At 44.8% G+C, this 24,573-nt stretch overlaps 1 protein-coding gene across 5 annotated transcripts in view; it reads left to right on the top strand.

Annotated features, from left to right (window-relative positions):
- Positions 1-24,573, top strand: part of LOC139384168 (kinase D-interacting substrate 220a) — a 97,274-nt gene that overhangs the window by 61,866 nt on the left and 10,835 nt on the right. For 4 of the 5 annotated variants that reach the window (XM_071128872.1, XM_071128871.1, XM_071128869.1 and 1 more), the window contains exons 24-27: positions 14,472-14,650; positions 16,072-16,298; positions 16,815-16,937; positions 24,078-24,215. In XM_071128872.1, the coding sequence (XP_070984973.1) occupies positions 14,472-14,650; positions 16,072-16,298; positions 16,815-16,937; positions 24,078-24,215 (667 nt within the window). The remainder of the gene's footprint in view (positions 1-14,471; positions 14,651-16,071; positions 16,299-16,814; positions 16,938-24,077; positions 24,216-24,573) is intronic. The other variant, XM_071128873.1, reaches the window with a different exon arrangement.

Below are 24,573 nucleotides of genomic sequence, written 5' to 3'. Positions count from 1 at the left end.
TGTCCTCTTTCTCCTTTTTCTCTTGCTCCTCCTCTTTCGCTCTCTCCTCCTCTTTGTCTCGCTCTCCTCGTTGTCTCGCTCTCTCCTCTTTCGCTCTCTCGCTCTCCCTCCTTTTCTTTATTTTCTCTTCCTCTCTCCTCATTCTTTCCCTCTCTCTTTCTCCTCCTCTTTCTCTCTCTCCTCCTCTCTCCTTCTTTCCTCTTTCTCTCTCTGTCCTCCTCTTTCACTCTCTGTCCTCTCTCTGTTTTTCTCTCTCCTCCTTTCTTTCTCAATCTCTCCTTCTGTTTCTCTCCTCTTTTTTTCTCTCCTCCTTTCTCACTCTCTCCTTCTGTTTCTCTATACTCCTCTCTCTTTCTTTCTCCTTTTTCGCTCTCTCTCTCCTCTCGCTCTCTCTCTCCTCTCGCTCTCTCTCTCCTCTTCTTTCATTCTCTTTCTCTTCTTTCGTTCTTTCTTTCTCCTCTTTCTCTCTCTCCTCCTCTCTCCTTCTTTCCTCTTTCTCTCCCTATCCTTCTCTCTCTGTCCTCCTCTTTCTCTCTCTGTTTTCTCTCTCTCCTTTCTTTCTCACTCTCTCCTTCTGTTTCTCTCCTCCTCTTTTTCTCTCTTCCTTTCTCACTCTCTCCTTTCTCTATACTCCTCTCTCTCTCCTTCTTTCTTTCTTTCTTTCTTTCTCTTTTTTCGCTCTCTCTCTCCTCTCGCTCTGTCTCTCCTCTTCTTTCGTTCGCTCTCTCTCTCCTCTTCTTTCATTCGCTCTCTCTCCTCCTCTCTCTCTCTGTCCTCCTCTCTCTCTCCATCCTTATCTCTCTCTGTTTTCTCTCTCTCCTTTCTTTCTCACTCTGTCCTTCTGTTTCTCTCCTCCTCTTTTTCTCTCTTCCTTTCTCACTCTCTCCTTTCTCTATACTCCTCTCTCTCTCCTTCTTTCTTTCTTTCTTTCTTTCTCTTTTTTCGCTCTCTCTCTCCTCTCGCTCTCTCTCTCCTCTTCTTTCGTTCGCTCTCTCTCTCCTCTTCTTTCATTCGCTCTCTCTCCTCCTCTCTCTCTCTGTCCTCCTCTCTCTCTCCATCCTTATCTCTCTCTGTTTTTCTCTCTCCTCCTCTCTCCTTCTTTCCTCCTCTCTCTATCCTCCTCTCTCTCGCTGTCCTCCTCTCTCTCTGTCCTCCTCTCTCTCTCCATCCTTCTCTCTCTCTGTTTTTCTCTCTCCTCTTTTTCTCCTTTCTTTCTCACTCTCCTGTCTCTCTCCTCCTCTTTTTCTCTCTCTCTACTTCTGTTTCTCTATACTCCTTTCTCTCTCTCTCTCTCTCTCTCTCTCTCTCTCTCTCGCTCACTCGCTCTCTTCCTCTTTCGTTCTCTCTTCCTCTTTCGTTCGCTCGCTCTCCTCTTCTTTTGTTCGCTCTCTTTCCTCCTCCTTTCTCTCCTTTCTTTCTCTCTCCTCTTTCTCGCTCTTTCTCTCGTCTTTCTCCCTCTCCTGTCCTTCTCTTTCTCTCTGTCATTCTCTCTGTCCTTATCTTTCTCCTTCTCTCTTCCTCTTTTTTTTCTCTCTTTCTCGCTCTTTTTCTCTCCTATTTGTCTCTGAACTTCTCTCTCTCTGTACTCTCTGTACTCTGTACTCCTTATCTCTCTCCTCTTTCTCTCTCTTAATCACGTGAGCTGGACCCCAATTCTCTTTTTATAGCCGGGTGAGTCACACTGCCGGTCTTTCTCGACAATCACTTGCCTCACTTCAACCTCAGGCCCCTGTCTGCCTGGTAAATGTGCACTCGAGGAACAGATAGCTGCTTCTTTGAATGGTCGCCTTGTGGCCAGGTCAACATGGCGTGGATCCCCTCTCTCAACTGAAACTCAACCAAGCACGCCATTGCTATCTCCTCTTCTGCTCAACTACCACTTACTGTATAATGTTTGTGTCAGACCATTTAGATACTGTAGGTTATTCGATTAGACCGTAGACAACTATCTTTACTGCGATCTTTACCCCCCGTGAAGAGTTTGTCAGTTTTCTCTGATGTGTAAATAGCATGACAGTGTTGTCGGTAATCCACATGACTGGGAGGTTGTTGGGGGAGTGTGATGATCTGTTCAAAATGATCCAAATCCAATTTTATTTGTCACGTGCTGAATACAACAGGTGTAGATTTTTACCATGAAATGCTTACTTAAGAGCCCTTTCCTATCAATGCAGAGTTCAAAAGTAAGGAAATGGTAACGCACAATAGAATATCAATACTGAGGCTAAATACAACGAGTACCGGTACCAAGTCAATGTGCATGGGGTCGTTGAGGTAATATGTACATATAGGTAGGGGTAAAAGTGACTAGGCAATCAGGATAGATGCTGAACAGCAGTGTATGTGAAGAGTGTCCGAGGGGATATGTGTGTGTGTTGCGTCAATATGCACGTGTGTTTTGTGTGTGTGAGTGTGTGGGTAGCATCCAGTGAGTGTGCATAGAGTCAGTGCGAGAGAGTAAAAAATAAGGGGGTCTTTCCTCTGACACCGCCTGGTATGTAGGTCCTAGATGGCAGGGAGCTCAGCTGCAGTGATGTACTGGGCCTTAGGCACTTTATCTTTAACGCATTTCAGTCGGATACCAGGCGGTTGCCATACCAGGTGATACAGCCAGTCAAGATGCTCTCAGTGGTGCTGAGAACTGTAGAACGTTTTGAGGATCTGAGGGTCCTTGCCAAATCTTTTCAGCCTCCTGAGGAGGGAAGGTGTGTTGTTGTGCCCTCTTCATGGCTGTTGGTGTGTTTGGACCATGATAGGTCCTTAGTGAGTTGGACAAAGAAGAACTTGAAGCTCTCGACCCACTCCACTGCAGCGCCGTAGATTTAAATGGGGGGGGTGCTCGGCCCTCGATTTACTCCTTTTGTCTTGCTGACATTGTTAGTTGTCTCTACACTAGTTGTCTCTACGCTAGAGCGCTTGATATCCCCCAAGCGTCTAGTAAGTGAATAGATTACTGCTGATGTGTATTTGGGGGTGAGTCAACTACTCCTAGGCCAACTGTCATTCCACATCTCTGGCATAAGTACTCTCACTCCATAAGGTTTATTGCAGCCTATATAAGCCACAGAGCACAGCATGTACTTGGAAGACCGTGAATTTGTGATATTAGTAGTATTTTATAGTCCTGTTAGTATATTTGCTATAAAGCCTAGTCATATTTGTAATGTTCTGTGAAACTGTCACACTGTCCCTCCAACTAAAAATAAACTATAAATGTTGCATGTGCCTCTTGACTTCTTAAAAGAAAGAACAAGGGGAAAAAACGGACTTCTTGATATCACACAAACAGGCTGTCAAAAATGGCCAAAAGCTATTTTTTAGCAACTTTCATCCCAGAAGCGTGATGCCGTTGGCGGAGCACAGTGAGAGGTACACCCGATTATTCCCGTTGCCTAAGTGGGCCAAGCAGTCTAATCTGCTGCAGAATGTGCCTAATCTGTCTAATAACATCAGCCATTTTTTTTTATCGTTAACAGTAAGGCCAGCTCTGCCAAGCAATCTTTTTAATGTAGAGAAAGTAGGGGAAAGTGTATGAAACAAAAGATGGCATTATCCTGCGGGGGAATTGGGGACATTGGCCCCAAAACCACAGCCACACATGACCTGACCTACGTGTTTGTCTCACTTGTTCTGCAGGGAACACGTAAACAAATGACTCCTTGGGTGGCAAGCCAGTGTGCAGGGCCTGCCTAACGCACTTACGGAAATTGAAACGCAAACAAAATGAAAAGTGTTTTTGAGAGCGCCGGTATTTATAGCTGTCAGATTTACTGTTCGAATGGAGATGGTGGATCATTGTTCTTTTGATCACAAATTGAACGAGAGTCTTGAGAGTCTGTGAGTTGTGGTGCAATGTTCGATGCAGCCTTTTCATTTCAGTTTTTAAAGGAGACGCAAATCGGTCTCCCTCTGGTCGTTATGAGGATGAATAACAGCTGCTGGCTTCTGTGGTTGTTGTTTCAGATCAGGAATACATATCTTCAGATCAGTACCCCAGAGTGGTATGTTATGTTCAGCATCGCACCAAAAAAAAAGAAAAAAAGCTTCCGGAAAGCAGCAAATGGAAACTATTTTGGCGATCACAAAAGAACACGAGTAGAGATTTCCGGCTGTCGGTAGCCGTGATCTGTGGGGAAGTTTGAGCCCAGTCAGATCCTAAGGGAGTCTATTTCGGGAGCTCCAACCGGATTTTTAGCGCAAAAAGTGTTGGTTGGTCGGTCCTTCGAGCCAGAGCCTTGGTCCTGGATCTGCTCTGACATCTGGTGCCCGGTCTGTGCCAGGATAACCCTGTAGTATCCCCCCTCCCTCCACACACACACCTCTCACACACCTCCAAGCTCTCACAGAGGAGAGGAGCGGTGTGGCGCGGGAACATATGTCACCCCCCCACTCCTCTGAGGATCACTGTAATTAATCAGACCCCGAGACGCGAGCGAGGCACGTTCACACACACACACACACACACACACACACACACACACACACACACACACATACAGCCTCTCACAGGAAACAGAAGGCCAGGAATGCGTGTCAAGCACCAAAAAACACTTTTCTTAACTACTCTATATAGCTTTCGTCCATATGTCTTTCCCTGGCTCGTTCTGTTTCACGACACCACACAATTCAATCAAACGCTGTATTCAGTTTTTGGATTGAGGCAAAACAAACAGTTCTCTTGCACTGAGAGCATGTTTCAATCCATTTCTGGTTTGATTTCTAAATATAATGAGCAACAATATAGACGCAACAATCAACAATTTCAAAGATTTTACTGAGTTACAGTTCATAGAAGGAAATCAGTCGATTAGAAATAATTTATTTGAAACGAATCTATGGATTTCACATGACTGGGCAGGGGTGCAGCAATGGATGGGCCTGGGAGGGCATAGGCCCACCCACTGGGGAGCCAGGCCCAGCCAATCATAAATATTTTTTTCCCACAGGAAAAACTGTCTGTCCTCCGCAGGTGAAGAAGCCGGATGTGGAGGTCCTGGTCTGTCCTGGTTACACGTGGTGTGCGGTTGTGAAGCCGGTTGGATTTTCTAAAATGACGTTGGTGGCTTATGGTAGAGAAAGGAACATTCCATTTTCTGGCAACAGATCTGATGGACATTTCTGCGGTCAGCATGCCTATTGCACGCTCCCTCAACTTGAGACATCTGTTGCATTGTGTTGTGTGACAAAACTGGACATTTTCGAGTGGCCTTTTGTCCCCAGCACAAGGTACACCTGTGTAATGATCATGCTGTTTAATCAGTTTCTTGATATATCACACCTGTCAAGTGGCTGGATTATCTTGGCAAAGGAGAAATGCTCACTAACAGGAATGAAACCAAATTTGTGCACAAATTTTGAGGGAAATAAGCTTTTCTAGGATATTTTATTTCAGCTCATGAAATACGTGACCAACAATTTACATACTGCGTTTACATTTTTATTCAGTATTTTTCACATAGGAAAATTGGTTTTACTCATTCATTGAATTTAGATTACAACATCCCAGTTCTTAAACTTCCATATAGGGGTTATTGCTTGGTCAGAGGCCTCAGTCTCCACCACTATGCTGTCCCTGGGTCCTGGCTGTCTTTTAACAGGAAGGGATTTTACTCTGAAGCTCTCTTCCATTCTCTGCCACTCTGCTATCGCTCAACCTGCCGCTGTCACAATCCTCCGCTACTGCGTTCATCCAGGGAACAATTGACCTCTCAGAGACGTGACCGGATCCAGGCTTTCCAGCGATTCTCTTGAGTGCCTCAAAACTTACAACTAATGACACTTGAAATGAATATGTGCAAGGCAATTTAGGCTAATTAGGAAGCCTCTTCTCCCAAGTACTGAAACATCAAGATGACATACTGTTCATTCTGGATTACTTTAATTGGGACAATTATTGTAATTTTGTCGCAATTACGTGTTGAGATAAAAGCGCATGTGTGCGATTCTCTTTATGTAAAATCCTAATAAGCTTCTAAATACTTGGCCACAAAAGGAGATTAGCTTTTTTTTTTCTTTCCTGGAACACTTTTGAACTTTTCTGCCTTTTTGAATGAAGTCCCTTTGCTTCCCTCCCTCTATACGCCATTGTTAATGCCATCACGTACACGGCTTGTCTGTAAAATCTCGATTGCACTGCTAACAGTAGAAAGATGTTTTTCTCCCTGTCGCCTTTCCCCTCAGAGGGAGCCCATTGTCCCTGAGCTAAATCCTGCAGGAGGCATTTTGGTGAAAGGAGTAAACTTGTAATTCAATAGTGCCTTCGTTATTTACCAAGAGGCCCTAAAGCACTATAAATTATAAAGCTGCTGGAAAGCCCTCTATTTCCCAATAGAGTGTCGTCTATCTCTGATAGGGAGCTCTTTATTGAGTCCACACAGTGTCTGTGACAAACCGTACGCCCTCCAGATAGCGGAGATGGAGCGGGTGGAGGGACCTCTATACAGGACTGTTATGAGGTCTACAGGACTACAATTGTGGCTGATGTGAATACTGTCAATGCCAGGTGTCCTCATAAACCCGGATTGTTGGCACATTGACATAGCACCATAGTATCCGGCAACGACAGGGAATCCCAGAGTTTGTCTAACAGTGCTGAACGGAAAAGTTGTGGGTGTATCAGCGGTGACTACTTTAATGGCCTACGCCCTGGTTATTGCTGTGGTCCAGTGTCCACCTGGTAGTTTTCTCTCAGGCGGCCTGAGAGTGTTGGGCAGTCCAGGTGGTGATGCTTCATTCTGCCTTCGCCTCTCATATGGACATGTTTATCCAGTGGTCCAGCAATACCCACCCATCTGTTGTGTGTGTGTGTGAAGATGGGAGAAGCACCAGGGCCTGGGTGGGTGTGTTAGTTACATACATCTCTCAGGTGTTGGACCGTCGTGACTAAGGGATGAATCAGCAGGAGATAGACGAGCTTCACCAGGCTCCCGCAGAGCAAACAAAATGGCCACAGAGTCTATGGAACAAAATGTGATAGAAAATTCAAAAAAATGCAATTTAGTACGGAACTGTGGCCGATGTCCACGGGCCCAGCCTCTGTGTTGAGGTTTCCCTACCACTACCACATACTCTGGTGGATAATAGCCATGTGATGGAAAAGCAGTCTGTTACGCAGCATTCCTTCTAGGCAAATCGACTTAGAGCCCTTTCATTATGTCATAAAGCCGAAGTTGAATTTGAAGGATTAAACACTTTGAAACAGGAAAACCAGACTGTTTTCAGATTGAAGCAGGGATAACATCCATGTGATCTAAAATGTTGTAAATCAAGGATAGACTATCAAAGACTAAACTCCATAATCCGAATATATAAGGCAATAGACTGCTCGGATTTTGTGCTTGGTTTGACCTGTGACTAGACTTTGACTACACTACACTTTGTATGCTAGTGTGGTTGAGCCCATAAGCATTTGTGTGGGTGAGTGAGCATGTTTAGGCTGGCTTCTGTCTTTCTGGATGGGCCTCCTGTGGACATATCAGTGATCTCCCTCCCTCTCTATTGTGCCGTATGGAGGAGAAGGTGGCAGGGGTATTATAAATAGCAGCGCTGGGCTGCGAGCGGTCATCGGTGACCTTTTAAAGTGGACAGTGTTGCTCGTCACCAGTCACAGGGCCTAGGGCACACTGAACCCCCTCTAGCTTTGATGTGCCACCCAGGGCCACAAAGGTCAAATAGGGTCAAGCCAGCATGGAGGAAAGGATGGTCACTAGAGATAAAGGAAGTGTGTGGCGAGCAAAGCCTGTGTGTGAAAATGGCAACTCTTCTGGGAACTCCTTTTCTGGAAATCCCTTGATCCGAGCAATGTCAAAAAAAACAAAACATTGGGTGTCTTTTCCCATCGCCACTTGAAAGCGGCTTCTTATTCTGAGCATAGTTATGCAGCTACTGTATAGCTGAAGGATTTATCAGCTTTATCTGGTACCGAGTTCTTGAATGACAACTTGGAAGCTCTCTGTTCCAAAGAACTTTCTTAAGAGCTTTCTCAAGAGAATCCTGCTCTTAGCTGGCCACTCCTCTTTCTCCCGTTCCCAGACAGGAAGGCGAATCGAGGCGAGTTGCAGAAGTGAATCCGTGGTCATCTCCAAATAGAACTGCCTCTCTTTCTCTCCCTCTGTTTATTACTCTGTCTGTCTCTTCGCCAGGTCATCCTATGTCTGAGGTATCTCCTCCTCAATAAAGTTAAGTAAAGGATTACTGGTCGGGGCTGTTTTCATGTTTTTGCCAGAAAATAGCTAACTTTATTTACCTGGAAGGATTACATGAATCACTTGTTTGACTTCTCATATACTGTCTCAACCCCGACACACATCAAACACCCACGTTGACTGACTGCTCAGCTCAATTCATGTCAGGAATGCCTCATTCTATTACCGTTTAGCCACACTCGGCAATGGAGTTCAGAACGCTCCCTTTCACATAAATCATCAAACTGGGCCTAGTTTTTTAATATCCTGTACAAGGTTTGTTAGGAGTTGAGTTTAGCTCCCTTGAATGAAGGGTTCAGCTAAGTGTTTTGGGGTCTGGAACGGGTAGGTTTGTGTAAAGATAAGTTTAATCATTTCGGAGAAACTCTGAATCCCAACCCCATTTCTGAGAGGCCATTCTGAGGCTTCAGCGTTTTTTTATCAGAGTGGTATGTTTCCCATTATGCTGCATTTCTCTGCGGTCCGTTTTAGATACAAAGGCCTGGCTTAATACATAGGAATGGCAATTACAGGCTTAAACTTTGCCACGGATGTATACGAAAAGCAAAGTTGTGTTTTAATGTCCGCTGGCGTAGCGGAGAGAAGATGCAACCCAATTAGGCCAAAGAAACACAACGGTTTAAGAAAATGGAAACATGGCGGCGTCTCAAGTGAAAACATAATTTGCTCTCGTTTTCAGGTAGACGAGGGATTGGCAGACTCCTCTAGCACAATAATCCTCCCACTCTGGAGTGTTGACGCTGCGAGGCCACGCGCCAGCCAGTCCATTCGTTGGTTAGAGAGCCTCTTCGAGTTCGCCCACCTGCCCGTCGGCCTGAGGAACGCGCCAAGGCCCGGGCTCGCCATTGTGACGGACCGCTGTTGTTCTTTTCACCGCCAAACATTGATTCTCTTTATGGCCCTCTGAAAACAAATGTGTGTTGGCATTTCCCTTCTCTCCGGGCCCCTTTATGGAAATGCTCAGAGCCTCATTGTGGGGCATCTGCACACCGTCCACACACACAGGGTGGATGTAAGCATTGTCAAGTGAAACATTCAGCGCCTGCAGAGGTAGGAGAGCGGGGAGGAATAGAGGGAGAATTCTGCTCTTTCCAGTCAGCTGCAGTATGTGGGAGTGTTGGAGGAGAAGAAAGGCTTGTCGAGCCAGTTTTTGGACCGATTAGCATTTGGAAGAGCCCAGAAACCTCCCAAGCGCTAGACGCTGCAACAGACAGCGTATAAGAGCCTGTGCTTGCAATGCAAGACCCCATCAATGGGGCTATTGTGTGGAACCGGCTGCAGGATTCCTGACATGCTTTATTTCTGTCTCCGGCCTTTTAAAAGTAACGCGTCGGCTTCCGATCTCACCACAGCGCGGTCCTCCAGCTTGTCAGTCTCACGAAAGATGGACTGATAGCAATCGGACAAAGCCCCTCCTGTCCCCCTCCACCAGTGTCAGAAGCAATGAACGCCAATTACTTGATGCCATGGCCAACCATTCTTCCTCAATTTACTCACAATCTGTCTCTTGACGTGTCCTATTGGCACGTTCGGAGGCACAAAATTACAAAATAAAAAAGCGCTCCGTGTGCCACAGTACAGTAGATGGTCAAACGTGTTGGATGGTGTTCCACCGGGTAATAAACCCATGCCAATCATGTGTGATTTCATGTGTGATTCTCCTGACCCGTGCTATTATCAGAACAAGGGCACTATTATTAAGAGGGATGAGGTTTGGATGACTCAGTCCTTTGCGGCTGACTGGTGGCTGCCAGCAGAAGGTTCGGATTGGACGGCGTGGTGTGAATGCTAGGAATGGGGTCTCTGTGCCACAGCGATGGATGCCTTTACTTAGTCCATGCGGTCCATCTTTGGAAGATGCTGTTAAAAGTGTGTGTGCTGGGTACCACCGTGGGTCAGAGTCAATAAAAGGCTCCTCTAAGTACTCGTATATGTAGCTCTGGGCATCTCTGTAGATGTATGCTCGACTCTACTCCCCATACAAACGGTTGAGACTGAAGATTGGACTAGTTCAAATACAGGTTATAGTGAAATACATTGGAAATATGTGTGTTATAGGGAGTTAATACTTTAGAAAAATGGTCAATCCCAAAAATGTGAAAATAAAACGTGCAGTGACGTCCGAGGGTAAGGGTTCAGAATAGGTTTGCGTTCATGAGCAATTCTCTGGCATTATCTTTGCAAACTGTGTGGAATAGATCTAGGTTTTCTTAGGAAAGACAAAGCATCACTTAAGATTCCTTTGCGGCAGTGGAAGAGTGTGCTCTGTGTAGACACTGCAAGAGCTGGAGGAAGTCCCCTCAGTGCTGCACTAGTGTGTGTGTCTCACTGGCTCCTGTTGGTCTGCGTCTGTGCACACAAATAAACAGAGCCCAGCTGGACTGCTGGAACAGCACAAGGCTCTCGGCGCGGGATAATACAGCGCGTGGGAAACGGAATCAAAATCACATTCCCTCACTACCATGAGTCTAACTATCTATGGAAATCCCCATCGTCACTGACCCTCCCAGGTGTAATTGGGTGTTTTTGGTGTGTTTTGTGCATTTGAGACTGTTTTGTTAGTGAGAGTGTCTGAGCGGTGATGTGTCTGTTTTGTGTATGTGTACTTCATGACAGAGAAAAAAACGAGCAACCACCTAATGGCCCTCGTGTGAGAGGTCAGTTGACTATTAGCATGGCCATCTGTCCCTCCCTTCAGGCCGCACTGACCCTTTGGTTAGATGGTTGTGATGGAGCACAGTGAGGGCCATTGTCCAGCGGAGCACAGCTGTTCTGCTCTCCTCTTCTTTCTCACCCACCTGCCTGCACTTCCTCTTGGGCTAGACTCAGACGCTACCCTATGTGTCAGCACTCCACTACTATGGCTAACTACAAAAAAGTTTTGGGCTGATGCCTTAGAGGATAGAAAGCAGGAGTTTTTACTCACCAAAGTAACAACACAGTATGGTCAAAGACTTAGTTGTAGTTGCGCTTTCAAAAATAATAATTTTATGTTACATTTCTTATTTTATTTAACCTTTTATTTAACCTGTTGCGACGACCAAACCCGGATCCGGGATTCTATTTATAGACCTAAGCTCATTACCATAACGCAACGTTAACTATTCATGAAAATCGCAAATGAAATGAAATAAATATGCTATCTCTCAAGCTTAGCCTTTTGTTAACAACACTGTCAACTCAGATTTTCAAAATATGCTTTTCAACCATAGGAAAACAATCATTTGTGTAACAGTAGTAGAATCAATCCTCAAGGTGTTTTTCCACATATCTCTTCAATGATATATCCTTCCTGGAAGCCTGGTTTCTCCTTGCTCTCAAATGGAAAAATAATTGCACCTGGCTTTACGCTCCAATTTCGACGCAGGGACACCAGGCGGACACTTGGAAAATGTAGTCTCTTATGGTCAATCTTCCAATGATATGCCTACAAATACGTCACAATGCTGCTAACGCCTTGGGAGAACGACAGAAAGTGTAGGCTCATTCCTTGCGCAATCACAGCCATATAAGGAGACAATGGAAAACAGAGCTTCAGAAATCTGCTAATTTCCTGGTTGACGCATCATCTTGGTTTCGCCTGTAGAATGAGTTCTGAGGCACTTACAGACAATATCTTTGCAGATTCTGAAACTTCAGAGTGTTTTCTTTCAAAAACTGTCAAGAATATGCATAGTCGAGCATCTTTTCGTGACAAAATCGGAAACGTTTTTTATCCAAAAATGAAATAGCGCCCCTAGAGATCAAAGAGGTTAACTAGGCAAGTCAGTTAAAACAAATTCTTATTTACAATGACGGCCTACCCCGGTCAAACACGGACGATGCTGAGCCAATTGTGCGCCACCCTATGGGACCCCCTAATCACGGCGGGATGTGATACAGCCTGGATACCGATCTGGTATCTGGTCACCTATAACTACAAACATAGTTATGTTTTAGCGTTTTTATATATTTATTACCTTATTCCTGGATATCTAAGGAACTACCCACAATGCACTATTTCTCAACATCGTATGGAGTACCGGTGCTACCTAGCTAGTTCCAGCTGGCTAACGTTAGCTATTAGCCACACTAGCATGTATTTACATTCTAATGTAATGTTAGCAGGCTAGTAGGGCTAAAGTTAGCAGGCTAGTTGGCTTGTAAGTTAGCAGAAAATTACATTGAAACCAGTAATCATAAGTGCAATCGATTTGGTTTCATTTTAAGTTATACATTTTTTTTTTTCTTTTTTTTTCTTTTGGAGTTTACATTATAGGGAATAAGCTGGCTTGTTATTTCCGGCATGACTTCAGAAATCAGTTTTAGGTAATAACTTGAAAAATAGAAAAGTTAGGTGTAACTTTGCATTGGGACTTTTGTTGCGTATAAGCCTACTAATGCAAATCCATATTACCATATGTGGTAATGTGTATATACTACCTAACCCTTTAAGTTTTTACAGGTATCAATGTGGGCTCATTTTGCGGGGTGTTCATTGGTTATTCCTTACTTATTTCACATAACTACAGGTATGTGCACTGCTTACACTGCTTACACAAAAAAGGTTCCATCTAGAACCTAAAAAGGTTATTTGGCCTCCCCCATGGGAGAACCCTTTGAAGAACCCTTTTGGGTTCTACCAGGTCAATTGTGGAGTAGCACAGCTAACCAGAACACTTGCTTGAGTAAATCATTACTCGTCTCCGTACTGAGGTCACTGAGTCACGTGCTTGTGGATTGCGTGTCAGTAGGTGCAGAGGGCACTGATTCTGTTACAGCATTTAGCTTACTGTGTGTGTGCGTGCATGCGTTCGTTCGTTCCTGCCTGTGTACAACAACAACAAGGTCTTAACCCCGGTCTGTTTACCCAGCAGATCTAGCTCAGCTGGGCATTAGGTAGAGCTTCAATTGTGTCAAGATTTTCCCTCCGCAAATTGAGCAGATTCGGCCCTTAGTAACGTGATTAGCAAACAGCAGCAGCAAGGCTGGGCCCAGACCAGCCTACCTTCAGTTCGTTTAGTACAATGGTGTGGTGAGCGGCTAATCCAACTGCAGAAAGACCAACCTCTGCCCGATCCATTTTTGGGGCGAAACAATGGGAAATACCCTCCAAACCCAGCTTGTGCTTTCCCACAGCTTAAGAGAGACACACACACACACACACACACACACACACAGACAGACAGAGATGGCGAGATTAAAATTGATAGGCAAAATGTTTGTTCTCGAGAAATCTGCTCATTCAGCTGATAAGGCTGACGCCCACACGGATGATGGAAACATGACTTCATGCCTCAGAATGCATTCATAATGTGCTACTTGCAGTGGTTGAATAACTTTTCCAACAAGAAGAGCAAAAATGGCAAAGTATGAAACCTTTTCTGGTGGTTGGGTGGAATAGTGCAGTTGGGCCATCTACCATACATCTATCTCTGTGTAATGGATGGACATGCGCTATTTGTGAGATGATGCTCAATTGTCATCATCTCCATAAATATACAAGGAGTATGTCAAACATTTGGAACACCTTCCCAACATGGAGTTGCACACCACCCCCTTTTTATCTTCAGAAGAGCCTCAATTCATGGGGCTATTCAACAGGGGTACTGGCCCATGTTGACGCCAACGCTTCCCACAGTTGTCAAGTTGGTTGGATGTCCTTTTGGGTGGTGGACCATTCTTGATACACACGGGAAACTGTTGAGTGTGGAAGAACCCAGCAGCGTTGCAGTTCTTAACACAAACCGGTGCGCCTGGCACCTACCATACCCTGTTCAAAGGCAATTCAATCTTTTGTTTTGCCCTTTCACCCTCTGAATGGCACACATGCACAACCCATGTCTCGATTGTCTAGAGGTTTAAAAATCCTTCTTTAACCCGTCTCCTCCCCTTCATCTACACTGATTTGAAGTGGATTCACCTGGTCAGTCTGTCAAATTCATGTAGTGTTTTGTACATTTACTTCGAGGCTACGAACAAAGATTGAACATCCTCGTTTGCAGAACACTCCCATTTGAGCTTCTAAATGAGTCTGAGCAGCAAACCTCTGATAGTCATCTCCTTATGTTTCCTCTGCTGTCAGACCCAGATAACAAACTGGAGCTATGAGTCACCAAACTAAATGGACTTATCTCTCGCTTTTCATGATGCCGGAACAGCAAGAGCAGCGATGACCGTTGCGGGGCCTCTACTAGAGATAGGCGAAATATCTCAGTGTGTCATCTTTAGCACGTTCAACAGTCCTTCCTCCTATTTCTTCTTTCACTCTCGCTTCCTCTCCTCTAGAATCTCCAAAAACATCCCCACCACCAAAGACATAGAGCCCCTGCTGGAGATCGACGGGGACATCCGTAGCTTCGAGGTGTTTCTGTCCTCTAGGACGCCCGTCCTCACGGCGCGCGACGTGGAGATGTTCCTCCCCTGCACCGTCAACCTGGACCCCAAACTCCGGGAGATCATCGCAGGTCCGTATATTTCCACACAAGCATCACTATTCTAATGGTCATTACACTCAGACCTAGGATCAGTCCCCACCTGTCCATATACTAGTATTCATTATGATCTAAAAGGAAAAACTGATCCCATGTTATCATTTCTACTCTTGAGACTCTCTTTGTAAACATGCCATTAACTGAAATTAATGTGCAGTGCCTTCAGAAAGTATTCATACCCCTTGACGTGGTAATACTTATGTAAATAGGATATTTCTGTATTTAATTTTACAGACAAAAATGTCGATAAAAACGCGTTTTCAGTTTGTCAGTTTTGTGGGGTGTAGATGGGTGAGAGAATTTTTGTTGTTGATGTAATCCATTTTGAATTCAGGCTGTAACACAACAATATTAGGGATAATTCAAGGTGTGTGAATACTTCCTGAAGGCACTGTAAGTGTTCTGTCAATATGTTTGTGTAATTAGCTAAATTGTTACTTACTCATTGATCTGCAACCAAACACATTTAATTGCAGCCAAAGACAACAGTCAGTCAGCTATCCAACTCATAGGCCTGACGTCACTAATAAAGGAGACTCTGTGTGTGTGTGTGTATGTGTGTGTGTGCGAGCGAGCGAGCTTTGGAAGGTGACCAATGCCCCTGTCCCTCCCTGGCCAGTCATCCAGTCCTGTTTCCAGTGTCCTGCAGCCAGCCAGTGGGCACAGTGGTCAGTGATACCCACTCACTCACTTACCAGGCTGACTCACTCACTCATAAGGCCTCCATTGTGCTCCCTTACTGCCGGATTGGGTCTCTACTCAACCCATCATTCAACAACATGCACTCTGATGACCGAGACATTTTGGTGCCTGTTTCTTACCTGGCCACTTACCCCACTCTGTTTCGTTTAAAAATATATATGTTTTTATTGTATTATAAGACAGTTGAAATGCAATTTATCTGCAGAAAAAATTATAGTTTTCTTGGCAAAAGTGAGAGTTTGAATTAATATTGTCTATTTTCAGTAAAGCCAATAACTTTAACAATGTGTTCTTTTCCACGATGCTCCCTCAAGTGCACTCAATCACACAATGAAAGTTTATCCATGTACGTGGCATTTGATTTGCATTCTCTCCGCAGAACCTCTCTATGTGAACCCGCTGAGAACGATCAAGTATGTTTGGTTGAATCTGTTTCTGAGTGGGTGGATCTAAAGTCTCTTTATAGTCGGAGCCAAGACGTGATCTACATCAGCATCAGCGGTGAAATGTCTCCTTTTCGCTCCCCCGCTCTTCTCTCCCTTCCTCCTCTCCCTCTCTCTCTTCATGATGTCTTTCTGTCTCTCCACCCACTCCCTCCCTCTCTCTATCTCTCTCCTTATCTAGTCCTGTTACCATCTTTCCCCCTCACTTGTCCCCCCCCCCCCCCCTCCCTTCTCCCTCTCTCCCTGTAGATGTTCGTGCTGCCAGGGAGCAGATGCACATTGGAGGAGTGACCTATCCCACGCTGCCCCTGCAGGACGTCCCAGCCCGCGCCTCTTCTGCCTTCGGCCAGCACTCGGCCGCCTGCTCCCCCACGGGCTCCTTCACTGGCTCCCTGCCCCCCCCAGGGCTAGTGCCCTCCCAGCCCCACAGCAGTTACTACAGCATGCCCGCCCCGCAGCACCCCTTCTACACCCGGGTGAGACGTCAACACAACACAGCAGCAACTGACTGCACCTGACCGTAGCGCAGAACACATTCATTTAGTATACGGTAGAGTACCAAAGTTTTGTACAACGTACTTCAGTACACCTTAGTATGAAGAGAATCACTGTGCAGTTGAAATTACCTCCGTTTTCCTTTGGAGACACACAACTTAAAGGGATAGCGCACCCAAATGATAAAATAAAATGTTTCTCACCCTGCAAGCAGTGTATGGATAAAGGTACGACAGCAATCCATGCTCTGTTAAGTGACGGTTACTTTCCTCTGTTTTGTTAATGTAACTGCACAGCTACCTCAGGGCACATCACAATACAGGTCCATTTACTCACGTCACCTCATTTTTAAATGTTACAGTGCAGACCCTCCTCTCTAAACAAAAAGGATCCTTCACAGCTCTAGGGTTACCTCAGATATATGTGTGTGAATGATCCCTCATACAATCCTCATGTTGTGCGCTTTAACCATTCTCCTTCTTCATCCTTCCATATAGCCTTATTTCCCCCATCATGAGTATCACCTACCCCGGCATCAATACAGCTCCCGTCCTCACCCTGCCCCGTCCCAGTCACGCCCCTCCGTTAAAGCAGGCTACCCCAGGGACCCCAATGGACTTGTAAGTACAGAGCTGCCGGTCAGTAGGACACCTAGCACTAGTAGCTAGCAGTAGTCCACTATGGTATAGTGCAGTGTTCTGTTTGAGGTCCACCTAAAGCGAGTCTGATTCAAGACGGGAGCAAATCGAGTCAGAGTCAAGACAAAAGACCGGAGGGGGTTTGAGACCGAGTCAAGACCGAGACCAGAAAAATGCGAGTCCAATTCAAGACCGTGATTGTAATTTTGTCAAATCACCACCATAATAAGAGATCAAAATGTCCAGTATTTCTGTGTTCATATTTCAGAACAACATCTGGATTCTTTAGACATTCAGAAGAGTGAAAAAATGCCTGTTGAGGGCAGATAGAAACACTACAAATTATTACTAACCCAAATACGGTGGGGAACAATGGGCCTTCTACGTCTTCTGAGAAGGGCTAAGGATTTATAAAATAATGATAATTACATTATTATTTTCAATGATGTTCTGACTTAATCTCTTCAGTTTTTGTTGGAAAGGAAAGGGTTAACAATGAGGAAAAAATATCCAATCAGGATTTGTCTTTGCTAGTCTCTGGGGAGATAAATCTAGCTAGCTAAGTTAGCCATTGACTAGACCATCAGAAGCTAGATAAAAGGCATCTGCGATTCAACTGTTTTAGGGCAACATTTTCAATATTTTTACTTAATGAGCGGGACCGTTTTTACAAAAACGCATGGAAACTTCTGCCTTCTTAAAGGTCTAAAGGGAACTGCGCAATAGCAGTAGTTTTCCCATGGTCTAGCTAGCTAGTTGTCTGCTAGTTTGCAGCCGGTGTTATCTAACAAGGTGTTGCTAATTTGTTAGCTTCTCCCTTTTCAAGAGTAACTTTCAACAAGAAGTTAAGTTTCAAATGATCATCTGGTGAGTGGAACTGTGTTTTTATTGCAGCGCTCTTGCTGTTGTTAGCCATCTCTTTGAAAATAACTTGTGTGTGAAACATTGTTGCATTTAAAGCAGAACTGACAGCATTTTAGAAACATGAAATCTTATTAAAATATGTTTGAATAGACCCCCAGGAAGAATATGACACTTTAAAAGATATGGTCATTGATATGTTCATTTCCACAAATTCTTAAAATGTTTGGGAATTATGTACACTACCGTTCAAAAGTTTGGGGTCACTTAGAAATGTTCTTGTTTTTTAAAGAAAAGCACATTTTCTTGGTCCATTAAAATAACATCAAATTGATCAGAAATACAGTGTAGACATTGTTAATGTTGTAAATGACTATTGTAGCTGTAAATGGTAGATTTTTTAAAATGGAATATCTACATAGGTGGACGGAGGCCCATTATCAGCAACCATCACTCCTGTGTTCCAATGGCACATTGTGTTAGCTAATCCAAGTGTATCATTTTCAAAGGGCTAATTGATCATTAGAAAACCCTTTTGCAATTATGCTAGCAGAGCTGAAAACTGTTGTTTGTGCTGATGTAAAGAAGCAATAAAACTGGCCTTCTTTAGACTAGTTGATTATCTGGAGCATCGGCATTTGCAGGTTTGATTACAGGCTCAAAATGGCCAGAAACAAAGAACTTTCTTCTGAAATCCCTCAGTCTATTCTTGTTCTGAGAAATGAAGGCTATTCCATGCGAGAAATTGCCAAGAAACTGAAGATCTCATACAACGCTCTGTACTACTCCCTTCACAGAACAGTGCAAACTGGCTCTAACCAGAATAGAAAGAGGAGTGGGCGGTCCCGGTGCACAACTGAGCAAGAGGACAAGTACATTGTGTCTACTTTGAGAAACAGACTCCTCACAAGCACTCAACTGGCAGCTTCATTAAATAGTACCCCCAAAACACCAGTCTCAATGTCAACAGTGAAGAGGCAACTCCGGGATGCTGGTCTTCTAGTTACAAAGAAAAAGCCACATCTCAGACTGGCCAATAAAATAAAGATTAAGATGGGCAAAATAACAGACACTGGACAGAGGAAGATTGGAAATAAGTGTTATGGACAGACTAATCTAAGTTTGAGGTGTTCGGATCACAAAGAAGAACATTTGTGAGACGCAGAAAATTAAAAGATGCTGGAGGAGTGCTTGACGCCATCTGTCAAGCATGGTGGAGGCAATGTGATTGTATGGGGGTGCTTTGGTGGTGGTAAAGTGGGAGATTTGTACAGGGTAAAAGGGATCTTGAAGAAGGAAGGCTATCGCTCCATTTTGCAACGCCATGCCATACCCTGTGGATGGCCCTTAATTGGAGCTAATTTCCTCCTACAACAGGACAATCACCCAAAGCACAGCTCCAAACTATGCAATAACTATTTAGGGAAAAGCCAGTCAGCTGGTATTCTGTCTATAATGGAGTGGCCAGCATAGTCACCGGATCTCAACCCTATTGAGCTGTTGTGGGAGCAGCTTGACCATATGGTACGTAAGAAGTGCCCATCAAGCCAATCCAACTTGTGGGATGTGCTTCAGGAAGCATGGCGTGAAATCCGTTCAGATTACCTCAACAAATGGACAACTAGAATGCCAAAGTCTGTTATTGCTGCAAATGGAGTATTCTTTGGAGGATTCTATGACGAAAGCAAAGTTTTTAAGGACAATTATTATTTAAATTAAAAATCATTATTTGTAACCTTGTCAATGTCTTGGCTATATTTCCTATTCATTTTGCAACTCATTTCATGTACGTTTTCATGGAAAACAAGGACATTTCTAAGTGACCCCAAACTTTTGAACGGTAGAGTATACTAAGGCATTTGTGAAAATGCTATCGCAATATCGAGTGGGAAAGTGGCCATGCGTTTGGACAAATAATAGACACTGCAGTAAATACATCTGTCTTGAGTATACACAGACCGGTGCGCTATAGTCAGTCAGAGCTAAAGTAGACCTTTATGCAAACAAGCCATTTGCCACACTGGCCTGCCATCATTCACTTTGAACTGGACTGTGTGTTTACAGGCAGTTGCAACAGTGCAACTTTAGATCATTAGAAAGCATTTTCCAAAAGCCACAAAATACACCTGAATTGAATTATGCAAGTATGTAAACACCACAGGAGCCCTCTTACATTTGGGAACTTTACAGTCTTATTGGTCAAACTACCGTGAAAAGAAAGTCTCTCGCTCCCTCATTTATGCACATCAACAACGACAAGATCGACAACCAATGCTAGCCATAGCAAAATGAGCTAAAATCTAAGGAAGGAACATTAGATTAACCCTCTCAAACTTTTTCAGCTAGTAGGCCGTCAAAATTGCTCTGATAAACAATAGGGAAGTTTTGCTTCCTCATCCTGCCAATGCTTGTCCCAACCAAGCACCCAAGCTAATTGGCTACGGTTGGCTAGTTTGCTAGTTAGCTACTTCCAGACGCAAATGAGAACACCTCACTCTGACCATTTTACTCGCTGTAGCAGAGCTGGTTTGACTATTTACATGTTACCTAGAGCATTCTTGACTGTTACTTTTTTTTGCCTGCGTTTACTGATGCTGGTCATATTCAGCAGGTGTTGCACCTTCGTAAATTCAGCAGTTATTCTGCACTCTGGCACACTCAGACGAGAGTGCTCTGAAATCGTAGAGTAGATAGCCAGAGTGAATTTGCGTATGCAAGAGATGCTAACCGTCTAGCTAACGTTAGGCTCTGTGTTTTTAAGCTTTCTACATAAATAGATAAGCGAGCCTATTATCCACATTATGACTGACTTGTGATCATTGCCCTTGCTAGTTTGATTGTATTGACATTCTCAGCCTTAGTTACATTCGTCCCGGGTTTTTTTTATCCAGAATATCGAGTCGTTGAAACCGAAACAGTGCATCCCGAATGGAGGCAGCCAACAATGTACCAGGCCAGCTGTGATTTACAACCTGATAGCAGAAGCAGTGGGTCACATTGACCTTCAGGTCCATTATGTCATCTCGCATGACATGTACCCCTTTTCTTTCCTCCCAACGTCTTTTCACTCTCCAAGGATTGTGTCGTCATGTATTTTATTTACATCCCATACTAGCTTGAGTTATTCTTATATCCAGTGCCCCCTTACCCGCCCCGTGCCCCGTTCTGTGCCCATGTCCAGATGTAATCGCTGAGGATGCCAGAGAGGGCCTCCCCACCCCCCACTACCAGTGATCTCCCTATGGTAACGCAACAGGCTGGTGTGTAGTGTTGGCATTAGCTGGAGCGTCTGTGTCCTTCCGTCTTGACTGTCACAACTCGCCACACACAAAACGCACACCAAAATGCTGTCCATGCACTTGCACGCACACACAGCTAACCGCTTTCATCAGGCCAGATACACTAACATGGCTTCACAAGCAGACGGGGTATGTCAGTGACAACGTCATGTCTCATGCTGAATAGTTGCACCGGTGGCTCCCCTGTTTGTGGCCAGCACCGGAGCGAATTGTAATAGCTCAGTCCTGTTTGATTGTGAGTCTCATTGTCCGGGAGTGAACTAACCACTGTGCGAGTGCAACTGCTACCATTCTATACAGTGTCTGCATGTAGGGAGCACATTCATATACAACTAGTGCACAGGAAGGTTGAAGCAACTAAAGGCTAACGACATGGCAATTAGTAATGGATATACACATTTAACAATGGCCAATGTCTCAGCTTAGGTTTCCTTTTGGTAGTAACAATGTGTCTGACTGACTTTTTCTGTTCACTATGGAAGTCCAACAGGAAAAGGCCTAACTGATCCGTCTCCATCTCTTTCAATTCCCATCACCCTCTGTATCCCACCCTCTCTCTAGCCCTCTAATACTCTCTCCTCTCTCTCTGTTGGTCTGTGTATATAGCACAGTCTGTATGTGTGTGCAGTGGGCTGCCCAGTGTAATTGCCTAGCCCCAGCTGATGAATAGTGTACCGGCTATATCCCCATAGGGCTGGATGAGGACGGGATTAGCATCAGAGGCTAGCAGGACGGAAGCAGCAACTCAATGTGCACAAGGGCTTATCTTCTCGCAGAGATGCTTCCTCCCTCACAGGCCTCTGTTTCCTCTTCCCCATCCCTCTGCTGCCCACGCCCCGCACCACTGTAATTACAGCCTTATCACACACATGGAGCTCACACACACACACAGTTACACACACTTGTGTGCATACACACACACACTCACATGCGTGTACGTAATGGCACAGCGTAACACACTGACACAGTGTACACAGTCACACATCCAAAGTCTGGGTGGAGAACCAGGTTTTGAGGCTTCCTCAGAATGGAAACTTCGTATTTTCTGTGTTAGGGGAGAAGAGTGCTCTCTTTCTCTCCTCTCCGCTTCACTTTCTCTCCAAACATCACACTCTGTGCTGTTCGTCCTCTCTGCAAAGATCATCTTCTGAATGTCCTCTGTTTCTAAAAATGTATCTATATATTTTTTTCATTTCCTACTGTAATAATTTGAAACTAAATGGCTTCTCAGTTTGTCTTTGCTTGATGGAATGTTGTAAAAGTGCCTTTGCCTGCTGTGGTTCAAGATAAACGTCTTGTTTTCTAGTCTGATGTGAATGTGTCTCCTGTTCTCTTGCGTTCTATGATGACTTCAGCATGTGGCCTAATATCCTGTCTCTCTGTCTGTCTGTCTCTCGCTCTCTCGCTCTCCCCAGAGCAGTTTTTGGTCACAGCCTGTCAGGTACACTCCTCTCTTTGGATTTCACTGTCTCTAACTTTCTCGCCACCTTTCTACCTCACCTCCACCAGCTAATATAACACGCCATGCTTTTCCCTCCGTCCGACATGCATTAGACCTCCACAGATAATGTGTTTTCCTCTAGATAAGGTCGTTTCATGTGGTTGAATGTACAATATTTCTAGGATTTTAGGCCTCTTCTAGGTCATCCAACGTATGATGTGTCACCAGAACGTTTTGGTTGCCATGTTTGCGAGACTCAATTTAGGAACATATTTCAAAATGCCTGTCAAGTAGTCTAATTTCTACACCCAAGAAGCAGAAATCATATGGGCCATCATTATTGAGGAGCTCTACAGTCTACGAGATAATTGCTCTCTCTGGTGCTTTTAATGAAAAAGGCTGCAGGGGCCATGCTAATCAAACTGACACAAGACACGTCTATAAAACTTAACAGGTAAAGTTGTCTATGTTCCTTTGATACTTGTTCCTTTGCATTAGCAGACATGCAGATTAGTGTGCTACAGCAAGTCTTGACTGCTATAGCCACACACACACACACACACACACACACACGCACACACTATTAGTGCAGAGTGCAGCTGATACAGCAGTACGCTACACTCCTTCAGCACTGTCTGTGTACAGTAGCTAACCTCCCTAACTGACCTTCACCCTCTGCCTCCTTTCACAGAGAGACCCCCCCCCCCCCCGTTCTGTTCGGCTCTGTTAAGACGTCTACAGCTTATTTTCTCTAACAAGCACTCGCAGCGAGAGAGCAAGCACAGACGTCTTCTAAGCCTCGCCGCCTTCTCGCCCATGTCGACAAAGCTGTTGTTTTGTTGTTGCTCAGTCTGAAACCATGTCCTAGTGGTATTAATAGAGAGAAAGAGAGAGCGGGGGGAGGGAGGAGGAGGGTTGTTGTGTTTTGTTTCACTGCTAGTGGGTGGCATGTCAGGCTAGCTGGGAGTCTCTGGTTCGAGATCATTAGGGGGGCGAGGATATTGGCTACTCTTCTAGCTTATATGAGGGGGAGACGTGCACACACACACGGCTCATGTGTGTACATTGAATACTGCACTACCATCTACAGTGTTCAGATTAACATAAAGACCCCCAACAGAGCCCATATTGCACATCTGGTGCCACTTTAGTTACAATGCTCTTCTATTGTTACCTCACAGGTGCTTGCACTAACAAAGATAATTGCATTTTGGTGTTGCTTGCTCTTTTGTCTTTGTGCCATGCTGTGAAAAAGGGACTAGTGTTCCTGGCTGCAGTGAATAAGATACTCCAGTGTTAACCTTCGTCCATATTAACCTAGCTGTGGTGGTTGTAACGCTACGCTGTGGTGGTTGTAACGCTACGCTGTGGTGGTTGTAACGCTACACTGTGGTGGTTGAAGCATTGCTCGAACCATATGAGTCGTTGCAGTGGTTGTAAATGATCCATGCTACGCTACTTAGTCAAATGGTGATTCTGACTGTCTCTGTCTGTCTCCCTGTGTGTGTGTGTGTGTGACAGGGTTCTGGCTCCGGGGTACCAGGCGCCCCTGTGGTACTCCTCAGCTCTCTGAACACGGACGTGGTGTGTGAGCGCGTCACACACATCGAGGGCATGGACCCTAGCATGCTGGCCCAGTACACCGCCACCATCAAGAAGGTGAGGCCTGCTATACACACACACACACACAACCCTCATACACACACACTCGGCCTCCTACGTTTGCTTATACAACACTTCTGTCAATAAAGTTGATTCAAAAGATTCAATATCAGTCATGTCAGTGTGTCCATTTCACACAAGGGGTGTATCTCAATATGCAATTTGCGTCAGAACGGAACAGTTGGAGCATGAGTCCAAATCAAAGTATGCAGAACATAGGCCAATTCTCAGATGTGTACTTTTCAAAGCATGCTCCGATGCAAGCTTCAACTGAAATATGAACGTAATATGACGCAACCACATAAAATACATCTCAACATTTCTTGAATGCCATCGGGTTTTGAGCTGAGGTGAG

Source organism: Oncorhynchus clarkii, chromosome 25 (assembly GCF_045791955.1).
Source record: "Oncorhynchus clarkii lewisi isolate Uvic-CL-2024 chromosome 25, UVic_Ocla_1.0, whole genome shotgun sequence".
NCBI classification, from domain to species: domain Eukaryota; kingdom Metazoa; phylum Chordata; class Actinopteri; order Salmoniformes; family Salmonidae; genus Oncorhynchus; species Oncorhynchus clarkii.
This window is presented reverse-complemented; position numbering and strand designations above follow the sequence as displayed.